This window comes from Megalobrama amblycephala, linkage group LG19 (genome assembly GCF_018812025.1).
Source record: "Megalobrama amblycephala isolate DHTTF-2021 linkage group LG19, ASM1881202v1, whole genome shotgun sequence".
Classification (NCBI taxonomy): domain Eukaryota; kingdom Metazoa; phylum Chordata; class Actinopteri; order Cypriniformes; family Xenocyprididae; genus Megalobrama; species Megalobrama amblycephala.
The window spans coordinates 27554584-27571861 of record NC_063062.1 but is presented as its reverse complement, the minus strand read 5'-3'; the positions used below and the strand labels follow the sequence as shown (position 1 = coordinate 27571861).

The 17278-nt window shown below is 35.4% G+C and overlaps 1 protein-coding gene across 2 annotated transcripts; it reads left to right on the top strand.

Annotated features, from left to right (window-relative positions):
* Positions 1-5173: 5173 nt before the first annotated feature.
* LOC125254834 lies at positions 5174-10665 on the top strand. Of its 2 annotated transcripts, none has more exons than XM_048169667.1 (4): positions 5174-5412; positions 6971-7285; positions 7380-7514; positions 9899-10664. In XM_048169667.1, exons 1-4 carry the CDS (start codon positions 5364-5366, stop codon positions 10117-10119), a joined length of 720 nt encoding a protein of 239 aa, XP_048025624.1. In that variant the 5' UTR covers positions 5174-5363; the 3' UTR covers positions 10120-10664. The 2 variants fall into 2 exon arrangements, with proteins under 2 accessions (XP_048025624.1, XP_048025625.1); XM_048169668.1 differs by lacking the exon at positions 5174-5412 and adding an exon at positions 6365-6582 and having other exon boundaries at positions 9899-10665.
* Positions 10666-17278: the final 6613 nt, after the last annotated feature.

The following is a 17278-nucleotide window of genomic DNA, read 5'->3' as shown; positions in this document are numbered from 1 at the left end:
CATCCAGCTGAGAATCAGATGAGAAACAGAAGCCTGTTTAGTGTAACATTAGTTGCAAAAGTCAAGTAGCGCAACCAGAAAGTCAGGTGGCTCAACTGCAATGTTTGCAAATAATTGGTTAAATATTAATGAATTTAAAATGTTAGATTCAAAGAAAGATATTTTTTTAAATACCTTTTTCGAAGCTTTATTTGTCATATCACATGATCATTGTTGCAATGAAAGACTTGAGATTCTCACCAATGAGAGTAACATTAAATATCTTTATCATAGTCTTTTCTCTAGAGACACTGAGTTTATTGTCCCAAGCGTCTGATTCTGTTGTCTCTGATTCTGGTCCACCTGCAATTTACCTGTGAATCCAGCATCATCAGTGAAAGTGAAGTCATCCTTTCACCTTATCTGAGATAATCCCTCCATCACCGTCACTGGTTCAGATTTAGATTCTTCTGTCTCTTTATCAGACACACCTGGAAAACAAACAGAACCAGTTTTAATGATAATTTCAGCCAACTGATTCAAATTAAATCAATGTGTGCTGAAATGACAAACAGATGCTGGATTACTGTTCAGGAGCGCATTTTCCAAAAGCATCATTAGCCATTGAACTCTGTTGGTAACGGAATTTGTGAACTTGAGAAGCATAATATAAGCAATGCATAATAAATATGGATAAAATTATGGCCCTCCAATTCAATACAGAGCAGAGTAGAACACCATACCGGGGACAAAGAATGACACAAACACGAAAAGTGCTGTTCACTCAAAGTTATTGAGCTCACTGTAACTTATATAGCAAAGTTTAGCCAACATAAAACAAAGGAAAGCTAAATTCATGTATGGTCTCATCATCCATTAAAGGGGGAGTATCACACAGTTTCTGCCAATCTCATGTTAATCTTGAGTGTAGCTAGAGTAACAATGCATCCTTCATATCTCCGAAAAGTCTTTAGTTTTGTCATATTTATAAAAGATAGATACGCTAAACCGAGTCTTTCCAAAAAGAGCCGAGATCATGGAGGCGTGTCTGCCGTCAGTGCTGTGGGCGGAGCTAAAGAGTCACGAGCGCGAGCAGCTTCTGCACAGAGATTGCATGCTAGCTGCGACATCATAAATAAAAAGGGAACAAAAACGTTTGTGTTGTTTACATTTTATGCACTTGCGCGCCGACTGCCAACAAAACACAGACATCTGATGCAGCTTTACTCATCACCCGCAATCTGCAAATCCAGCGCTGAACTGGGACTTGTTTACAAAGTATTCATCACCAAATTCCAGGGAACAAACAAACATACGTGCACAACTCCATTGCTGCCTCATAAAAACAAACTTCATCCTCTGTTTTCTTAACGCTTGGTTCTTTGGGAAGCTGAAAAGGGTAATCTTTCCCTCACAACCAAAAACACACTCCTTTGTTTACAGGAGCTGTGTCTCATTTCGGAGGCTGCGTCCTCCGGAGGTCGCATTTGAAGGCTGAATACTTCATCAAGGATGTCATATTTATTAAGAAAGTAACCGTAATAAAATTGACTGATATTCATTGTGAGGCGTAAAATACTGTCATTTCTTTCTTACTTTGCAATCTAATGGTTAATTTCCTTAAATGAGACTTCCTCGATGATGTATGCAGCCTTCAAAGGGTGCAGCCCCTGAATTGGGACACAGCCATTGTTGAAAAATCTCTCGGCTTCCGTATCCCGAACAAAATGCGTTGATGGGCGTGCTCTTGCTCTTGCTCTGGGTGATGTGTGTGTGCACGCTTATCAGGGAGAAGTGTCTATACAAGGAATTCCGCTCTCTTTTGACGTCATACAGGACACACTCGAAAAAAAACTCTCCGAATCCTGTACCGAAACCGGAAGTAGTGGATTTGGCACTGAAATACTCCGTCATATGTCCAACGTGTTTTGAAACTTTGGCCATGTTTAGCATGAGAATGCAACTCTTTAACAGTGTAAATAAGTCAGAATGCATGAAATAGCATTACCCCCCCACCCCTCACCCCCCATCCCCTTTAAGGAGTGAACAACTCCTGATAGGCATGAAGAGAAATAACAAGATCATTAAAGGTGAAAAATTAAAAACAAACAAACAAAAAAAAAAACATTAAAAACAGGAAAGACAATAAGAATAGGGAGCAAAACACTTTTTTTTCTTAACACTCCACTTTTCAGTATCCCCACTAAAATTTTCCCACAATTGTTTATTATTAGTTTATACAGGCAGGGGCGGATCTACCGGGGTGGCATGGGGTGGCAACTGCCACCCTAAGAAAAAGCTTTGCCACCCCATCTGCCACCCCAAAATAATCACAGAAAAAAATATAAATGTAAGCAGTGTAGTCAAAACTTCAATGTGATGACCTAAAAAAGACAGCATAACGCAAAATAATGGCAAGAAAACACATCTTTCAATAAACTGTGCATGATGGTTGCATGCAGCATGCCCAGTGTAGTCAGCCTCATTAACAAATGACTCTTATGAACTGGTTCTGTGGGAGTCAAAAACACAGCACAGACAACTTCACTTACGAATTGTTTTCCCATTTGTTCGTGAATCGGGGAATTACTGCATCTCGGCTAACTCAGAAGTCCTGTGAGAAATAGCCTATCCCCATCCCAGAAAAAAAGGTACAGTGTTGTCACTGGGGTGGTACCCTAAGGTACAAAGGTAAAAAGGTACATCTTTGTACCTTACTTACCCCTAAATGGTGCATATTAGTACCTTAAAGGTACATATTAGTACCTTTTTACCTTTGTACCTTAGGGTACCGCCCCAGTGATAGCACTGTACCTTTTTTTCTGACAGTGCATCTGAATATGTCTGAGATTCATTTTCGTAACTGTTTGGCGAGCTGATTCCTCACCTGCTTCACTTTCATCATGGATAAAGGTCTATTTGTGATTGTCAACTTTCTTTGTTGACACTGCTATAGTACTGTATATACTGTAATGAAACTTGGCCAAATGTGCAGAGGATGCTGAATTTACTTTTACTGCAATTGACAGTATACTGTATTGTGGTGCATACCAAGTTCATACTTATTTTTCTCATGCTCAATTTATAATAGTAAAATGAAAAAAAAAAAAAAAAATCCTCCAAAAGTTAATTGCTGTATTTTACTGTATCTGTATCTGCATCTGTACATGTATTTTTGTAGTAGCTGCAAAATAATTCCTGAATTACAATAAGATAAGATTTTTGTTACAGTGTTATATGATCTCTCTAGTGTTCATTGGGCAGTGTAGTAGTCTGTGTATTTGTTATGTTTTGTGTGTCATCTGATGCCAAAGTTTGATTTTGTCAGACAAGAATATGTTTTTGACTAGAACATTTTATTTTGACCTGGAAGTTTGAGGTTTGTATAGTTTTGAGATTGTGTTTATAGTTGTGAGAAAATGTTGAATTATTTAATGAATTGTGCATTAGCAATTAAGAAAAACAATAACTAGACTGAAAGGTTTGAAAAACAAATTTATGCTGGCTTGTCATAAAACCAACTTAAAGACTTGTTTAAAAAATGTAAAAACATTGGTCAGTTAGGACAAAATATAGATGTTCTGGGTGATTGCTAAAGTGTTGCTAGGTGGTTGCTAGGATATTCTGGGTGGTTGCTAGGCTCTAGCTATGCAGTTGCTGGGGTGTTGCTAGAGTATGTGGTTGATAGGCTGTTCTGGGTGCACACACACAGACGTTCCCACCTCTATTAAGAAAAGAAACTCAAAAATTGTTTGCAAAAAACAAGTTTTTGTTGCTCTTTAACTTGCTCTAAAACGTGATTTATATCATCGAAGTAGCCTGTGTAATATTAATAAAACTGCTCAACTTCTTTAGTGATACAAGCTCAGACTCATTTAGAATCTGTTGATGTTTTTCATATTACTTGGTGCCATGATGGATATTGAAATCTTGTTATTTATTTATTTTTTTTTATTTTAAACAGTATATAGATGACTACTTTGTGGTAATGCAATATTTGTGAACACAATTGTGTATGTCAGGCCATAAATCTCCAAAAACTATGCATGGGTGCTTGCTTGGGTGTGGCCACCCCTCATAGACCTCATGCCACCCCTTTGCCACCCTATAAATACTTTTCTAGGTCCACCCCTGTATACAGGTGAAACAATGATTTAAAATGCATTCTTTAAAACAATTAAGTCTTAACCCTTCGTGTTGGTTCTCAGATAAATGCATTGTGTTTCAGAAAAAAAATAAAAATACTCATCAAGAATAGGATTTTATTGTAGTAGGCTATGTTATCTCTGTTGCTTTTTCTTTTATGGGAACATGTCATATGTAAAAATATATAAATATTCACACTCGGATATTTTATATAGGCCTACCGACCCCTGGCATTAGGCTACGTTAATAATGACCACTAGGCGTCCACGGTTCCGCGGTTAAGAAACACTAAAACAGATTTCAACTGATTCAAATGCCACGGATCACAAATGAAACAGCCGTTTGACAATAAATAAATACATACATTTTGACATAAATTTTAGTCATCATTATTTTCCATGCATTTGACGTAGAAATGAAAATGAAAACCTGCTATATGCTAAACACATATTGAAACCGAAAGGAAAATAGAGGTTCAAAACTTAGCCTACTGCAGATTAATAAGAATAGAAAGACCGATAACATGTTCCGTTGAGCCGTTGTAGAGCTGTGACGATTCTCAATTTAATAATTAGTTATTTTAGAATCGCAGATGTGTTGTAGTTTTATAAATCACACTCAAAACTGAAGAGACTTGACAACCTTTCTATTGGTTTTCTCGCGAGACATAGCCTATAGGATGACTACTAAACAATAAAATATTTATTCTCAACTTCTTTTCTTCAGATATGGACACATTTTTAAGGTTGGAAACTCTAGCTGTGTCTTGTCAACTGGAGAACAGTAAGGGAGTGTCACCAAGATGATTTCCTTGGCTGAATAAACTGTTGACTGATCAGATCAGCACACATTTTTCCTAGTTCGATATACGTCAATTTTATAGACTTATATAAGCAACAACACCCCCCTTCAAAACGTTTACTTGAAGCGGTAAGAAAACTTATTCAGTGCCAACAACTTGCCGTGACATCTGCTAGGAAACCAGCAGCTGGAACCAGTAGCCCCTCACTGCAGAACACTCGAGATCCAAGGGGCGGAGTCGGGTAGGTTAAGGGCTATGGAAAGTGGGAGGAGTTAGATCTAGATCCCGCCCCTTGGATCTTGTGTTCTGCAGTGAGGACCATCTCGCGGGAACGCCTACTAGAGGTAGCTGTAGGCATTCAGCGACAGTCACTGCTGATGTGAACAGATTGTTTTTATACTGCGTGATTAAAGTGCTTGACAAGCAGCCAAGTAATATGGTTAACGCTTTTATTTTGTTCTTTGTGTGTTTGTGGCATCTGGTTGGTAAGTTATGAGTGTTTTTATTACGTTATTTCATGCATTTTTTGAAATAAACGCTTTGGCTCTTATATAAAGTTTCTCGATTTCTTAGCTCTTAAATATCTTCACAAACGTAATTTCAGTCATTCGTTTTTGGGCCTGTTGAGAAATGAAGTGGAAGGGGTTCTAAAACAAAATTTATTACTTTGTTGTCTGACTCTGACCAAAATAAATGTTTATGTTTTACTTTTTCATGATAGTGTGTGCTGGAGAAAAAATAGCTGACAGTGAATTCCTGAAAAATCATTGTTTTTATCGCTAATAAGATCCCACTTTAACCCTCTGGTGCTCTTTGAACAAAAATGACTGTTCTTTATTTTTTCCTCAGTGAACTGAATATACAATATTTTAGTTTCATATTGTTTTTTTATTATTATTTAATATTTTGTATTTTTTAAAAGATTTTTATATTTACACAGTTGTTATAATCCAAATATTGAATGCTTTGGAGCTCTTTTTAAAGACAACACTGGAAAAAGTTTGAAAAGTGAACTTTAAAAAAGTTATAGAATTTTATATTTATTGTTATGAAAAATCTACAAAAAGTTAGTCCCCTCACTACTCAAAACGCCAGAGTTTTTGCATGCTTGCAAATCCTCTCCTTATAATTTAACATGTAACAAAGTGTAAACATTATTTAGGCTAAATAAGAGATTCATTGTACAGTCAACTTCGTTGATGATAAAGTAAGTTTGTGAGATCACAAATTGAGATGAGTAACCATTCTTTAGAAATTATAAAGGGAGGTAATGGTTATTTAGTATTTGAGCTGGCTGCAATGCCAAATAAATGCCAAATCAGACAGACTGTACGCTTTCTTTTTTTGTTCAAATTAAAGTGGTTTGTAAAGTTCTGCCTATGATGAAATGTACATTTTCTAAAACCTTTTTTTTTTTTTTTTTTTTTTTTTTTTTCGATTTATTTTTGGCATTTTTGCCTTTATTAGGATAGGACAGTAAGTTGACAGGAAGCGAAGTTGGAGAGAGCGAGGGGGGGACAGGATCGGGAAAGGTCCACGAGCCAGGACTTGAACTTGGGACATCTGAAGCACAACCACACTACATGTTGACGCGCTGCCCACGAGGCCATCAGCACCGACTATTTTCCAAATTCCTAACCCTTTACTCTAAACATGTGAGGAAAATCAAAGCTATGAATCCAAACAAGTTGTTTTCCTAATTTGAGGTTGATATCTCAAAAAATGAGCTTTCAGTAAGATTTTGTTTGAGCGCAGTAACGAATGTTTCCACTAGATGAAATTTGTCTCCCATTCATTTCCAGTGAGTTTCAATAGTCAAGTTTTGTATCATTCCGATGAAGTAAAAAATACTAAGAAACAAAACTTAAAAATTTCCAGTCAAATATGACCTAAGACCACCAGAGGGTTAAAGTCTTTCTTTACTGCAGTTCTTTTACCATATAGAGAAAAATGCATACAACTGATAACTAAAAGACAGTTTGTTCATTAATAATGAACATCCTGTTTTTTCCTTTTACAAAATATATTCCCTTTTTTCTCTAGATGCGACAGATGAAATGAGGACAGTATCATTGACGGAGGGAGATTCTGTCACTCTACACACTGATGCTAATGAGGTACAGAAATATATGTTGATACTGTGGAAATTTGGAAGCACAAGAATAGCTGAAGTCAGCAAGCTCACGCAAACCAACTCGACATATGATGGTCCTTTGGAGAGATTCAGAGACAGACTGAAGCTGGATCAGACCGGATCTCTGACCATCACAAACACCAGAACCACAGACTCTGGACTTTATACAGTAACAGTTATCAGCAAAGAGACCAGTTACATAAGTTTCAATCTTACAGTCAATGGTGAGTAACATTCTTTCTTTGAATTATATCTTTTTGTTTTTGACATTGTGTGTGTGAATAGACTAATGTCACCGTATCATCATGTCTTCATCAGAATCTCCACAAAGTACTTCATCTTTAGAAAGATCATCAAGCTCCAATTTTTTGTCAACCAGCTGCGTGGTAAATAATTTAACCATTAACCGGACTGAGGATGCCAACATTACTGAACTAAATCAGCCAAGTTCAGGTACTTCATATATATGAGAACTCTGTTATTGTGTTCAGTCAGTGTGAAACTTTGTTTTTGTAAAGCTTTCACTTTGAAAGTCTGACTGAAGCGAGAATGGAAACCACACGCGTGCATTCGTGACCAAACCTATTCAAAGGTGCTGCTTTATGTTACTGCTGATGAGTGCTAAACAATCAACCACATAAACTAATTAAAATGGCAAGATTTTCATTTATATTAAATTTATGCGTTTGGCAGATGCTTTTATCCAAAGCCACTTAACATTGCATTCAAAGTTTACATTTGATCAGCTTATGCATTCACAGAGAAAGAATGACTGTACACTTACTTAAGTGCACAAACTGAGAGAGCAGCCTGCAGATGAGCTCAAGTGTGAGCGTGAGTAGGGGTGTTGCTTTAGAAAACATTTTTGCTTAAGGCAAAAAAAGTTATTGGAGAAACGATCACATTATCACACAGGTTTCTAGGAGAGCTGAGATTAAAGATTGGCTGAAGATGAAGATGTATTTTGTGACCCGTGCTGGCAAAATGAGTCACAATGGGCAAATTTTCAAAAATGGGTTATTGTTATTTGCACATTCTCAACTAAAAATCTTCTAAATGATGTATGATTTTTGGAATCCGACAAAAAATGACTGAGCTACACCTGTTTGAATTCGATAGAGTCAGCAAAGTCAGTTTTGAGAAAAATCGAGTTAAAGTTTTCTGAAGGTTCCAAAACAAAATCACCTACCTTAAATCATACCTTAAAATCCCTGGTAATAGCACCGAATTTGGCACAAACCAAATCAAAACCCATATCTGTTGGGGAAAAAAATTTATATATATATATATATATATATATATATATTCAACTTTTTTCCATGATTGTTTGATTAACATTAATGAAACGGACAGCCTATATATTAAAGGATTAGTTTACTTCTGAATTAAAATTTCCTGATAATTTACTCACACCCATGTCATCCAAGATGTTCATTCTTTCTTCAGTCGAAAAGAAGGTTTTTGATGAAAACATTCCAGGATTATTCTCCTTATAGTGGACTTGAGTGGCCTCCAAACGGTTGAAGGTCAAAATTAGTTTTCCCTATTCTACTTACGGAAAAAAACGGAACTGACGCCGCGTTCATTCTGTAAGTAGAATAGGGAAGGCGTAGGACATACAGCGTAACCTTTTTGAAGAATACGGAAAGCGGAAGCACTTGCAAGGCGATCATTTGTGTTTATAAAGCATATACATTTGTATTTTTTTTTTTTAAATGACTGATCGTTTCACTAGATAAGACCCTTATTCCTTGTCTGGTACCATTTATACCCCTTTGAAGCTGCACTGAAACTGTAATTTTGACCTTAAACCATTTGGAGACCACTGAAGTCCACTATAAGGAGAATAATCCTGGAATGTTTTCATCAAAAACCTTAATTTCGTTTCGATTGAAGAAAGAAAGACATGGACATCTTGGATGACATAGGGGTGAGTAAATTATCAGGAAAATTTTATTTGAAAGTGGACTAATCCTATAAGACCTACTGTATCACACGGATCTAATATAATGTTAAACATCAGATGTTTTCCCCAACAGTTAACCAGATGTTCACTGAAGACATAACAGATAATGTTTACATGAATACTCGCCAAGACAGATTTTTTTAAATAGTGTAATTCTGTGTATAGGCCAATGTGGATATCGGGATGCGACGTCTTTGTGCGCGCGCGTCGGATCTGTCAGTCAACGCAAGTAAGATTGTTTTGTTTAGCATGAGTTTGAAAATCACATTTCAGTGGTTCAGACTAATGCCATTGAGAATACGCTGTGAATATTCACAAAGTTGGAATGCGGCGCTTTACAACGATACCAAAACTTGTGCTAAGGGGAAGCTCCAAAAGTCGAGAATCGAGCAGAGAAAAATGGCATTTTTAATTGACAAAGGAAAGGTACTCCTCTCAGAAAACGTAATACTTTTAGATGTTTCGTTTCTGTTTGGAGCACTGGGATCGCTAAACCAGGGATTAATAAACTAATTTTTGTGAAAACCTCAAATTCGACCAAAATGTAAATTTTTCACTTGTTTTGGCTGTAGCTCGAAATTATCCCAGGCGCATTCTGACTCATTTTGCCAGCACGGGCAAAATAGGCCTATTAAATTTTTCGGGACATTATATTAAATAATCCTAGCTAAAGTTATTTGACTAAGCAAAGAAAGTTTGTATGCAAACCCCCTCAAACTTGCACACACAGTAAAGCTTGTGGATTCATTGCTCTTTTTAACGGATGCTTGAACTCATAATAAAAACCCACAAAAATGGCACCTATAGGCCTAAGTCTATTTGAAAGAGATCTAAATGCACGATTCTGATTTAGCATTTTTTTCTTTTTCAGACCACATCCACTGTTGTGGTTTTGTTGAAACAGTGATTCGATTGGCTCTCTCTGCTCTGGTGGGCATAGCTACTGTTGCTTTTCTGGTTTATGACATCAGATCTACAAGAAGTGAGCTGATCAGACCAGAAGAGATGAGACATCACTGTCAGACTCACAGAGTAAAATCAGACCGTCAGTATGAAATGATCAGAAGTTTTAGTTCCAGATATGTTTGCTGAAGTTTGCTGGTATAATCCCAGAGATAAAACATGCATTAATATTTCCTGTACTTGCATTGCTATTAATATAAATTTTTTTAATTCATTGGCCATTTATTGATTGCATATGCTCAGAATATGATTTTGATTGATCTATTAAGTGTGTTAAACACAATTACCATAGAATGATTCCATAAGCTCAAAGTTCTCTTGCACCCTTTAAATGGCTCTCAGGGGAAGGTGACTTTTAATAAAAATTTATTTTTACAACCTAAGAGCTTTTGTTTTTCTCTGTTCTACTGTCCACTTTTATAACCCCCTTAAACAAGAATTCAAATAGCAGATTGATTCACAGAATTCACGTGATACACTAGCAGCTCAGATTGTGACTCAAAACCTTCTGTGGTCTCAAACTAACCAAACATTTTTGGTTACCATTGACTCCATTGTGTGAACAACATAAACACCAAATTAAAAATTAAAAAACTCAGGATTTTCTTTGAGCCCTGAGTTTCTGAGTTGTGGGCATATCAGTGAGAAAACATGGTGGATACAATAGACATATCTGCAGTTTATATGGATTTAGACAATGTTTTTCATAAACACTTCCAGTTATAGCCTACTGGTTCTGGAAACTCTTTTCACATCCAGATAGCAATCAATAATCAATGTGTTTGGGATTAAAAATTACGCTAGCAAACGTTAGATTTGGTGAAAATAACACCAACAACTTTTAATCAAAACAAAAGTCGGCCACATCAGGCTAATTAATAGTTAATTATTACTAAAATACTGAAAGTTTATCGTAACATTTATTTAACAGATGTCATAAAGATTTTATTATATCAACATTTTTGATACCATAGAAATTTCATAATTCTTGTCATGTCAATATCACAAAAAACTACTTGCCTTAATAAATAAAACTCAAGCTCATTGAAGACAAGTAAACAGTTAGTGGTGAAATAAGAATAAGAATCTAATTACAAGCAATAGGACAAAAAACTGCAGGAGAACAAATGTAGTAGTCAACATTTGAAGTGGACCAAAAAAGTTCATCAAAGTTGTCCTAAGAAGGTTTTAAGACAACTTTGATGAAAGGTTTTGATCCACTTCAAATGTTGACTACTGTAAATAATAAATGCTATAAGCATTGTATAAATTAAATGTTTAAAAACACTGCATAGTCTTCATTGTGTAAATTACATATTTACTCTTATAGTCAAGAGCAGTGAGAGATTTTTTTTCTTTTATTGTTTGATTAATATGAATGACAGACAGCAGGAAAATTAGACAGCTGTCCCTTTAAGAGCTGCCTGGGTCCATTATACTGTAACACATGCATTTAAATGACTGTGGCTGTGTCCAAAATCGCTCCTTATACCCTTAAATAGGTCAGTTTTTGAGGGGACAGCCATTTGTAGTGGTGTCTAAAACCATAGTGGACGTTACTGAGTGCACTCATTAAATCCCACAATGCATCGGAATAACAAGTGTACAACCGATACACTGAATAGCTGCGTCCGAAAAATGGAAAATTTTGCCTTCCGAGGACACTTTTAAGGTAGGAAGGTATCAAGGCACTTCCGAAATCACTTTCCTGAGATCCCTTCATCTGATCGATTTTGCATAGATGTATCCTTCGCTGCCTTTGATATCCCACAATCCTGTGCGTTCCATTCTGTGAAAGCTGAGCTAGAAAAATAAAGAAGGCATAAAGTTGCATTTGTTGGTCATTTTGTGTGTAAATGTACATTCATGTGTTTTGGAGGAGGCGTGGCTTAGGGGAGCACTCTGCTATTGCTAGCCTCTCTGAAATTGCCTACCCTACCTTTAAGTTATTTTTTTCTACATTTACCATAAAACTACAAAATACAACAGTATTATACAAACAAGAATATAGAATATAAGGGCCTATACCGATGCAGCATACTGGCTTTCTTAATTTATTAATAAATACACTTGATGCACATTTGTTGTCCTTTACTTTGTCACAAAGAGGTTGGAAGTGGGAATATCCAAATTAATAGACAGCACAGAATTTGGATTTTTCCCACTACTTAGAAAAAAATCTAAATAAAACCTAAATCTTGATATGACTCAGTGATATTTCTAAGCCACCATGGAAAAAAACAGTATCTGTTATCCGAACCTCAGAATTAAAATGAATACCTTTTAAAATAAAAACTCAACTCACCTTTTTGTAATCTTTTATTACAAACCTTCAAAAAATACAGTGTATAATATTAAAATGACAAACTATAAACACTTTGGGGAAAAGTATGAGTCTCTGGCTTCATGTTGGTGTTTGTGCATTGGTCTAAGATCGAAAAACTAAAATTAAACAACAGGTTTATTCACAAATGCATCAGTGACCTACAGTTGGGTCACGGACCAGATACGTCCACTCCACAACATATGTCCCCTGAACTGAGAAAATAACTTGTAGGAATGGAACAGTAGTGACACGGGACCCCAGAACACCTCATCTATTGACGTGGCTTTATCCTTCTCATTCAGTCCATCTGTGGCCACAGTGTGGGGCGGTGCAGACATAGTAAAGCCTCATGACGTCCTGTATTCGAAAAATCAAAACACACCTCTTAAATTTCAGTTTTATGCTAGATATTATTTGATATAACTCTAATTAAAATTCACAAAGAATTAATTTTTAGATCATTTATAGTCTGTTTGAGAACACCAAAATATAGTTACAAAATCTGTCATGTGCAGATAATGTATAATGTGCATGAAAGTTACTGTTAGTAGAGGAAAACACGGTTCACCAAGCAGTTATCAAGACACGTGGGTTTGCGACTGCTGAAGAGCAGCAGAGAACAGTGATTGTGCTTGTCATTACCTCAGCCTTCATGCTGTGAGACTGGAAGAACACCGCCTCCTTGTGGCCACACCTAAAAATCAGATTCATTTTAAAATGGCTAATCATGAGAGCTTATGGGAATTACCATTATTAATATACATCTACATCAAGAAATGTATTTAACACTCACTTTGGGCATGGGTGGTCCTCTGTCCGAGGCAGTGTTGGATCTTGGGCCACGTCTGCAATGATCTGAGTGAGTTCACTTGCAGAGAAGAGGGACGAAACAAGGTTAGAGGTGTCCAGAAGAATCTCTTCAACTGATAAACATTATAGAATAACTGAATCAGACTTAATCAGTGGAGCATTTGTGCTTTGGATAACATTAAGTGGCATGGCATCTTACACATGGAAGTCATCGGCACATGTTGATATGTTGAGAAACGCATCCAGTTTTGAGTGTCATGCCAGTGGAAATTGTGGCACCTCCATTAGTGGCTAACACATGCCGCCATATGTTGAAACACTGCATTGATGGTATAACATACGCACTCAAAAGCAGAACAATATTTATTGTATAGCATCTTATTTTCATAAAAAAAAAAAAAAATCTTTAAGCCAGTCTTTGTTGTAAGCATTGATACAGACCAACTTGTAAATTGTGCATATTGTAATACAGTGGCATGCGAAAGTTTGGGAACCCCTTGCAGAATCTGAGAAATGTGAATAATTTATCAAAATAAGAGAGATCATACAAAATGCATGTTATTTTTTTTTAGTACTGTCTGACTTAAATGTTTGCCAGAAGACAAATTAAGTACAATTTACCTTCATCTTCAAATTCAAAAAGTTTTCACCCCACGTCTATTAATGCATCGTGTTTCCTTCTGGAGCATCAGTGAATGTTTGAACCTTTTTTAATAGTTGAGTTTGAGTCCCTCAGTTGTCTTTAGTGTGAAAAGACGGATCTGAAAATCATACAGTCACTGCTGGAAAGGGTTCAAATATGCAAAAGATGCTGGAAAACTGAAGAATCTGCAGGAGCTGGAGGATTTTTCTGAAGAACAGAGCTCAGTTTAACTGTTCAGGACAAACAAGAGACTCATGAACAACCATCACAAAACAAAACAGTGTGTGGTTACTTAATGCAGTAACCACACACTGCATTAAGAACCAATGGTTCACATATTTTTGAATGAGGCCATTTGAATAAATTCAGCTTTTTTTTCTTGTGGACTATATGTAATCTATACAGCATATTTCACAACGAAATTAACCACATAGTGCCATCTAGTGTCCAAATTGCATGCTGTTACAGTTTTTTACAGACGGTAGAACACATTTCTCAATACTTAGGTCTCTTTTGCGAAACTCTTCACACAGTTCTCCTAACCAACTTTCAGCTTGGCAAAGCAGTTCATTTCACATTCAAAATGCACAACTACCAAAACACTTAATTCAGGTCACAAATCAACTCATTCTTCCAGAACACTAGCAAAGGTTGACAGCCGACAAACACACTTTGTCACCCACAAAACAATGACCTAAAAAACACTAACAACATGTAGCATTGTACAATGTTTTCTTGTGTAAAACAAGGACACATCTCTGTTTATAATTCACTGCAATATATGTTACTGGAATGAATCAGACATGATGCAGAATTCGTCAATATTTTATGTCGTTTATTTATTTTTATTTATGTAATTATGTAATTCCAAAATACAAGAATTTGTATACACACCATCCACTGATACAGATACAATTCAATTGTTTTTATAGCATTTAATTTTAAGATTTAAAATATATTTCATTAAAATATTACTGTAGGAATGTAGCAAATTGCTGTCTTATTCAGTTTTGTATTGTTATTGTTTTGAACATAAGTTTAACAGTTTTGAAAACAGTATGTAAGCATGTTGTTGTGTCTGAGTGAGAAAAAATTCATGAAATTTGCTCTTTGAGATGAAGTCATTGAATGCATTTTGTGCCAAAGCAATGATAATTGATCCTCAGTTTAGCCCACATAGACTTCTGTTGTGCTCACTGTGTGAAGAGTTTTGCAAAAGTTATTGAGAAATGTGTCCTAGCGTCTGTAAAAAACTGTAATGGCAAATTTATGTATTTTCCTATAACAACAATATAAATATAATTTAGCCCATAATTTCATAACTGAATACTGTAATTTTTGACTTGTTCATTAGGGAGTTAGTAAGTTATTTGTTCTTTGTAAAAAACAGCATTTATTGTAAAAACAAATAGATTTAGATGCGTGAGAACATTTAAAATGTGCAAACATTTTTATTTGATAACCAATTTCTATTAAAAATGTCTAAAATGCAAGGAAGGAAAATATTGAACAAGGAAGGAATGAAGGAGATAGATATATGAATAGACTGAGAATCTTATTAGATAAAAATAAATTTAAACAGTGTTTTGAAATCTGCATCACTAAATAAGTCGTTATTTTGTGTTTTTTTGGCGCTCCAAAAATATTCTCATCACTTTATAATATTAATATTGAACCACTGTACTCACATGAACTGATTTAAATATGTTTTTAGTACCTTTATGGATCTTGAGAGAGGAAATATCATTGCTCCCAGGCCTCACTGAGTCATCAGATTTCAACCAAAATATCTTAATTTGTGTTCCAAAGATTAACGAAGGTCTTACGGGTGTGGAACGACATGAGGGTGAATAATAAATGACAGAATTTTCATTTTTGGGTGAACTAACCCTTTAAGTATAGTGATAATATTGTACTGTGGGGAATCAATTCCCACCCCTAATAACTATTAGAAGTTTCTTTCAAGAATCTTTATAAATATTGTGATAATTTGTTTTGCACAAATAACATAGTTTCTTCAAAATTAATAACACCACAACTTGTGCAATTTACAAAATTTATATGCCATTTGGAATTTGTTCATTTTGCACTTTCCAATGTTGAACTAACTTATACTGACCTACCAGCAAGCATGCAGCAGTATTCATAGTGATCCACAATAAATTTATGATACATTTACGATACATTTATTCCATGAGTTTTTTATTTTTAGAATGAGCCATTTACGTGATCAACAACATACAACATTTAGTGCCACGTGCCACTATAAAACAGATGTGACAGACTCTCTACATTGCATTACTAAATTGAAGTTTTATTTACTATAGTCCTTTTTATCAAATGTTAAAAACAGTTAATATGCAAAAGTATTTATTATTATTATTATTATTGCTTTAATTGTAGTGATGGGTCGATCATGAACACTTCCTTCATTTTGAATGAATCTTTAATATGATTCAGGAACAGCGAATAGTCTCAGAGAGCAATTTATTCATTTTGAGCAATGAATTTATTAGTCATTTCTGTTTCCTTAATTTGGCCATGGCTGCATTATTGTTTTTTTCTTAATAATTATGTGATCAATGTTTGCGTATGTATAAGATTTTTGGGCAAATTTGGCTATTAATGTAACATTTTAATTATATTCTACCGAAATGAATGAAATTACTTGAAAAAGATTTGTTCATTTTGCTGAAAAAGATTCAAAGATACAAGTTAGTAAAATGATCCGAACTTCCCATCACTACAGTGTTTTCTTCCCTATTATGATGTATATCCATGTGAAACAGATTCAAGAACAAGAAAAAAAAAAAAAATGTAGAGCGGGGCTTGATTTTGTCTATCAGTAATTGATTGTATTGTTGTGGTTTGGTATGGCTATGATCTCATGTGAGTGACAGGTTGCCCCGCCCTCACACTGGTAAAGGTGTCAGAGAAGTTATTTTGATTAGAGATTACAGGGGCATATAGACATAATTTAAAAAATAAAAATAACGATGTGCACTGATAATTCATTTATAAGAAATACTGCAATATACCATAAAAATAAGAATGGTAAATTCTGATATAAGGGTGACTTGAATGAATATTGCCACTAAACACAGTGGCATGTGTCGATGGCTTCTGTGCGTAAAGATGCCTTGTCACTTGCTGATGTCAATACCTTTTGCATCGTCTCTGTAAAAAAAAAGAATATAGTAAGACACTCACTCAACCTCATGGGTGATTTTGTTCACATAGATGCAGCTGTTGTCGGCTTCCTGTTGATAGTAACAGTTTCTGCACTGAAAACGTACATGAACACACATAAGTAACATTAACCTGTCCCATATGAACACTTCACCTCTTTTAAACCGCTTATACTGTTTTCTGTGAACACCATCAGCCTCTTACAGTTTTTTTCAGTTGCTAACAAGCATTGTTCAATACCGAAAACCACATTTTCAAAACTCTTCACACAGTCTGCATTACCAGCATGAATATTGGCCAAACAGTTAATCTCACCTACA